General features: G+C 40.5%; 1 protein-coding gene across 1 annotated transcript; it reads right to left on the bottom strand.

Moving 5' to 3' along the window:
* Positions 1-5,121: 5,121 nt before the first annotated feature.
* On the bottom strand, positions 5,122-6,501 carry LOC122028586 (deSI-like protein At4g17486). The gene is made up of 3 exons (XM_042587428.1): positions 6,175-6,501; positions 5,747-6,034; positions 5,122-5,658 (listed from the first exon to the last, which is right to left on the bottom strand). The coding sequence occupies exons 1-3, from the start codon at positions 6,308-6,310 to the stop codon at positions 5,405-5,407; spliced, it is 678 nt and encodes a 225-aa protein (XP_042443362.1). The 5' UTR covers positions 6,311-6,501; the 3' UTR covers positions 5,122-5,404.
* Between the last annotated feature and the right edge of the window lie 241 nt (positions 6,502-6,742).

The raw sequence follows: 6,742 nt of genomic DNA, 5'->3' as shown, positions 1-6,742 counted from the left end.
TTGCCTCTTGAACCTTAGAAGTGCACCAGCACTTGTCCCCAAGAGATTCCAAGAACTGGCGAGAAGTGTCAGAGAAGATCGCGTGAAGATCAGGAAGAAGGATTGATGTGTTTGAATGCTTCATAGCATTTATATCTACGCTTCTAGGGCTTCTAATCGATTGGGGCTCCTCCCAATCGATTGCCACGTCATATCCCAACGATCTTAGCCATCTAAAACCTGCATCCTGCGCAACAATCGTATCTCAATCGATTGGGGAGGCTTGAATCGATTGGTTGATTGATTCAGAGCACCTCTGTGCTCTTTGCTGGAAAATCCTGAATCGATTGACCGATCGATTTAGCTTTCTCATGTCACACATGATTTTCAGCCCCCAATCAATCGGTTGATCGATTGGGAGTGTCCAATCGATCGACTGATCGATTGGGGAGGCTTCTCTTTTCGCAATAAACACCCCCAATTAATCGACTGATCGATTGGGCTACTATTTATCGCAGCATTCTCCCAATCAATCGGCTGATCGATTGGACTTTGGTCCAATCGATCGGCTGATCGATTGACCACCCGTGACTTGCTAAACTCAATCTCAAGGGTCCCCAAATCTAACATCCGGTCAACCGTGACCTGTTGAGACTCCTCATGTCTAGCATTCGGTCAACCTTGACTTGCTGTGACTTCTTCACCAAGTGTCCAGTCAATCGTTTAACCCACTTGGACTTTTCTCCTCGTGCCAGGTATCCGGTCAACCTTGCCCCACTTGGACTTACCGTCTTGTGCTGAGTGTTCGGCCCTCCATGACCCACTTGGAGTTCCACCAGATGTCCGATCACCCTTGACCCATCTAGATTTCCTCGTGCCTGGCTTCACTCACCAGGTCTTTCCATCTGCCTAGGTTCACTCACCAGGACTTTCCATCTGTTTGGCTTCACTCACCATGACTTTCACCTAACTTTACTCACTAGGATTTTCCCACTGCCCGGCTTCACTCATCGAGACTTTCACATGTCTAGCTTCACTCACTAGGTCTTTCACCTAACTTCACTCACCAAAATTTTCCAACTGCCTACCTTCACTCACTAGGTCTTTCACCTGGCTTCACTCACCAGGATTTTTCCTTACCTAAACTCTAGTTAGGACTTTCCCAGTCAAGTATCTGGTCAACTTTGACCTACTTGACTTTTCTTTACATCAAACTGGGCATCCTTTGACTAGAGCGGAATTGCTCCAAAAAATCTCCTCAATAGGACGATTGCTCCTACAATCTCCATATATTATCAAATATCGAAACCCAAACATCAAGACTCAAGCTTGAGCCAGCTCAATTTTGGTCAACTTGACCCAGGCGATATTGCACCAACAAACCTTAGGTTAGGCAAGGAGAAGTCTTAATGAGCCATTGATTATTAGATACGGGCAATGATTGAAATCCTAGAGATAAGGAGTCACTTGATAGAAAAAGTCCTAATAGATTGAGGTCAACTTGGTACTAAACATGCATCAAGTCCTATTAAGTTGAGGTTGGCCTGTACAAGACATGTAAGAAAGTCCCGGAGACATAGGCCCACTTAGCATAAGCAAATTATAGACTTAGAGAGGCTGAAAATGAACAAAAGGTTGTTCAGTTGATTGGGGAGTCGATTGAAAATAGGATAAATAATATTTTTAACACAAATTAATGGACTAAAAATGAATAGAAGATTGTTTAGTTGACTTGGTGAATAATATTTTCTACCCAAGTCGGAAGAATGGGTTGAAATAAAATAAAAGGCTATTTGGTCGACTGGAGGCGTCAATTCCATGAATAACATTTTCAACATAATTTGAAAGTATAGGTTGAAAACAAATAAAGGATTTTATAGTCGACAACTAATGCATTAGTAGCCAACTAAAGCAATTGATTCAGTTCAAAATGATATCTAACTAAATGTTTTACAGTCAACTAATGATAGGTAGTTGACTAATGCAAGCAACTAATGTTAAAATAGGAAGATGTTGAGAAGCTTGGATTTGAATATAATTTCGGAAATGGATGAATTCTTACCATCTATAAAACAATAATCAACTAGAAGAAGATTGTCAATCAACTGATGAGCTAAAAATCGACTGAAGGACAATAAACAATCAACTAATCAAGGACCCAAGTCACGAATGGAAATTTGTTTTTTTTTTCTTTTTTTTTTTTTTGGAGACTTCAATCAGGACTTTTATAGATCTATTTGAGGAGGTACCTAGCCAAGTGTTGTTGCATTCAGGACATTTAGAGAGTACTCTAAAACAATTCAAACAAGCAAGCATTGAAATACTCTAATTTATAATTTCTTTATTGCATGATTACTATATGTTCTTGTATCTTTTGTATTTGATTGTATTGCTTTAAGATCTATTTCTAGAGGAAATTTGAAGAGGAGAAAGTTAGCGGTGTTATCGGGAGTGACCTATCAAAATGTCAAATCTGTGGAGTAGAAATCTGTTGATTTTGAACCATGTTAAAGAGATTGATTTATGTGCTCTTATTTATCTTGTTGTGTTGTGTTGTTTGTTTGTTGTATTTTTGTTGTGTAGACAAGCATGAAATTGACAAAAAGTGAAAGAAAAGATAAACATGTTATTCATTGTGACAAAAGGTGAAAATGTTCGCCCCTAGCACCCCCGTCAATCCGTCCTAGGATCAACACGAAGGAGGTAAATCACGAGCGGCTACTAGTCTTTGGAATAGTGACTAACACATAAGGGAGGCATTTATTTCGACTTTGCTGAGATTCGAACTCCAGACCTCATGATGGCAACACCTCATGCACTAACTACTAGACTCATCTGTGGAAACTATAAGTATGCTATTCGTGCAACTAGTGAATGATACAATGATCGTAGTCAAGGCTCCAATAAATTAGAGGTAATTCTAGTCGACTTGTGAATTGAGTCGATTAAAGACTTGATTCAAAGTCATCAACAAATAAACAAAATATTTCTATTCATAATTGGGTCATTATGAGTCAATTAGACAATTGATTGTGACATGAATCCAATTGACTAATGAGCTAAGTTGAGACTCAACCTTGGTGACTTGTAATAAAAATATTTTTTATTCAAAACCTTGTTGAACAAAAAGTTACTTGATTGATGTAAGTTGACTAACGTTAGATTTCAATAGATCTATGAATCATAGAAAAAACTAGAAATACTCGTTCATTTGATAAAAATAAGATGAAATAGGAAAATGATCTAAGTTCTTTAGGAAATCAATTAATTGATGCTGGAAGACAACTGACTAAGATAGTCATTTGTAGCCTGCAAGTTGAAGTGATGAAGAAAATAGTCGACTAATAGTGGATCTAGTCGATTGATCAGTGTTTTATCACTGTAGAACAATAGGTGACCAAGTTGAAGAAGATTGAAGGCTAGTGAAGGGTAAATTGTATAATCCATTAAGTCTTGTCTCTTTTACGCTCAGCCTAATCTTCTAAACTCTCATTGTAAATCTTATTTTATAAGAGGAAACTCCATCTCCTGAAGTTATCCATGAAGAAAAAAAAGATAATATGCTTTTGAGAGTAAGAATGACAATTTCAAACCACATTGCATCACTTTGTTAGTGTTGGTATGCATTAATTTACTTTATGTTTTTATTTTATAGGTCAATTACAATGCATTCCCCCCCTCCCCCCCGCTTCCCGCTTCTTGCTTCTTTATGCTCTGTTTACTCCAAAGTACGGATGAAAAAGGAAAAAAAACTTATGATGAAAAATTATCTCAAATTCAGAGAAACCCTAGAATTTAAAATAGGCAATCCTGAGCCAAATCCTTAGTTTTATCAAACTAGAATAAAAAAAAGGATATGTGCAGAGACTCGATGGAAGTTGTTCTAACGAATGAAGTTGACTACGTTTCGTTCGTAGTTGGAATCTGTCTATCAAAATTACAGAAAAGATGTTCCTATATACCTAATACATACGTATACATACTGACATATCAAATCAAACGATTAATCATGACTCGAATCCATTATATTATATGAATAATTATAATATGAAAAATTCAGAATTAGAGTTATTGTGAATCCAGTCCAATGGAAGTTGAAAGAAGAATTGAATATTCAATTCAATTATTAAATCATTCATTCCAGAGTTTGATAGATCTTTTGAAAAACTGATTAATTGGACGAGAATAAAGAGAGAGTCTCATTCTACATGTCAATACCGATAACAATGAAATTTATAGTAAGAGGAAAATCCGTCGACTTTAGAAATCGTGAGGATTTGGAAGAAGAGATGAGAAAGGGTAAAGAAAAATCTCTTCCTTTGCATACTTGTTTATCTTGATAGAGGAAGGTATACATGCGACGTAATTTTATAAATAAAAAAGGATACATACATCATTTTTGTATACATAATATAATATCTTTTTTTCATCTGTTGTTTTTTATCCAATTTTAAAATGATCGATTTTGATTCTAAAACTATCCGTTAATAGATTATGTTTTTCTTTCATCTAAAAATTTTAATAAAATAACCATTAACTTTTTCACTATTATTTTTTTTTTTTAATTTTACTTTCCACTCTCTCAAATAACCTTTTCTTTAATGTCATAACAAGCCCATACCACAACTATGGTTAAACATTAAAAAAAACACAGATAAGAAACATTTGTGTTCACACACAACGAGAGGCATTCCCTATTATAAATTAGGGCAACAACACATCATTCAAAAACAAGCTTAATTATTATTCGACAGATAATACAGCCGTAAAACACTTGAGAAAAAAAAATAAACAATAAGAAATTGAAGATGAAAATTCTAAAAGTAAATGAAAATTCTAAAAGTAAATTGTGCTTCAAATTTACTTGATAGACGAATGAAAGATTAATCGCACAAAATCTAAACACTTTAGTGTCATTTGACTAACAATTGGATGTATTCTTCGAAGTCTGTATCATAGATTATCTTGAATCATTAATATTTAATAATCTCTCTTGATTAAGTTTGGATGATATCCGTATGGACAAAAAGAAAATGTTTTAACAGCGCTAGCTTAGCTTAGTTCTTAGCTAAGCTTCGTCTCCCCCGTTCCTCAATGGCTTAACCTTAAAGCCTGCGCGACCGAAACTGAGATAGATTGGAATTGCGTAACAAAAATGGGGAAACAGAGGAAGAGGCGCGAGGAAGCCAACTCCAGACGCGCTGAAAATAGTTCGGCTTGACCACAGTGACATGGCAGCAGCAGTCAGCCGCAGCGGCAGTCTTTCGAAGCAAAAGGGGTATGTTGAATAAAGAAATATTTCCATTTCCAATCGAATTTAGAAAGCAAAAGGGAAAGTGTCGCCGGCGCTTTGCTCTCCCAGACCAAGGAAGGTCATTTTCCGCTAGATTTGCCATTGCCATCGCCGTCACCGGCATTTACGCCGTTAGCATAAGGAGGAGGAAGAGGAGGACAAGGACGCCGATCGCCGGAGCCTCCTTGCGCCCGTACATCGCGAGGAGATGGTGACCTCGGGCTTCGAGATGTTGCTGGGAGGCGTGGCGGCCCCTTCCGGAGGGAATCTGGCTGAGTTGCTCCTCAGCCGCCGCATGTCGGCGTCCACCCCGCGCTTCGCCTCTTCCGCGCCGCGCTTCCGCACGGCCGCTACTCGCACCGGCAGCACACACTTGCAGAGGAACCCTGGCGGCGATAAAGGGTCGAATCTTTGGCTAGAGCAGAAGAGGAAAATTGCAGGTTTTAAGTGGTAGTGTAGTGAGGAGGGAAGTACCGATCTTGGCGAGGCGATTGACCCATTTGGGGATGTGGTTGCCGGTGAGGCGGAGGCAGGCGTCGTCGCAGAAGTGGTTGCAATTCTTGGAAATAAGGTTGTAAGTGTCGCCGGAGTAATCGGCGGCCATATCCGCCATGAGCGCCCGCACCTCGCGCGACCCCAGATCGGTACGGCCGATCAGGATCGCCTTCCGGAAGGCGAACCCGGGGCACTGCCGGGGCTCCCCCTCGAAGATCCCCGTCGTCGGGTGCTCGTGCGCCCCGTACGCATACTCCACCCCGTGAACTGCCAAAACGCACAAGGAACCGAACACAATGCAACAAAACCCCTAGTCACGCACCGCAGGAACAAACAAAAATCCCTAATTGCCACATCACATCAGAAGAAGGCGAGGCCAAAAGGGCGGATCGGACGATGGATCGCACCTTGGACGCCGGAGTGGTAGACGCCGAGGCCGAGCCAGTAGGCGTAGCCGTTCATAGGAGTTAGGTCGTAGACGTTGAGGTAGACGGGCGCCGACGCCGCTGGTCGCCGCTTCCGCGAGGCGCTGCGGGTGAACATGGCACGTGGCCAGTTGGAGGAGGAGAGGGTGGAGGAGGAGGAAGAGGAGAAGATCACAGAGGCGGCGACGGCGAAGGTGGATCACAGCGAGGGCAGCGATGCGACATCGGGCGGCGGTGGAAGGTCTAGTGTGCCTGCCTGTTTCGGAGGAAACGTAGAGTAAAGGGATGTAATTAATCGATAGAGTTGTCCGCATAAATCTGGAGGCGTAAATATAATACGACGTTTAGTGGCGGTTTTTCTACGTGGTGCAATTCCCGAAATACCCTTACCAGCTGGCAATCGTGGTGGGATCACACACAATGTGAAAATCTGCAAATTATTTCGTTTATATCTATGTTTACATCTAGACATCACATTTCATCCGCACGCCATTTTTTTCATCATTCATAGAAATTGACAGAATGCATATGTTTACTTCTTGTTTGGAAT

This window comes from Zingiber officinale, chromosome 10B (genome assembly GCF_018446385.1).
Source record: "Zingiber officinale cultivar Zhangliang chromosome 10B, Zo_v1.1, whole genome shotgun sequence".
NCBI classification, from domain to species: domain Eukaryota; kingdom Viridiplantae; phylum Streptophyta; class Magnoliopsida; order Zingiberales; family Zingiberaceae; genus Zingiber; species Zingiber officinale.
This window is presented reverse-complemented; position numbering and strand designations above follow the sequence as displayed.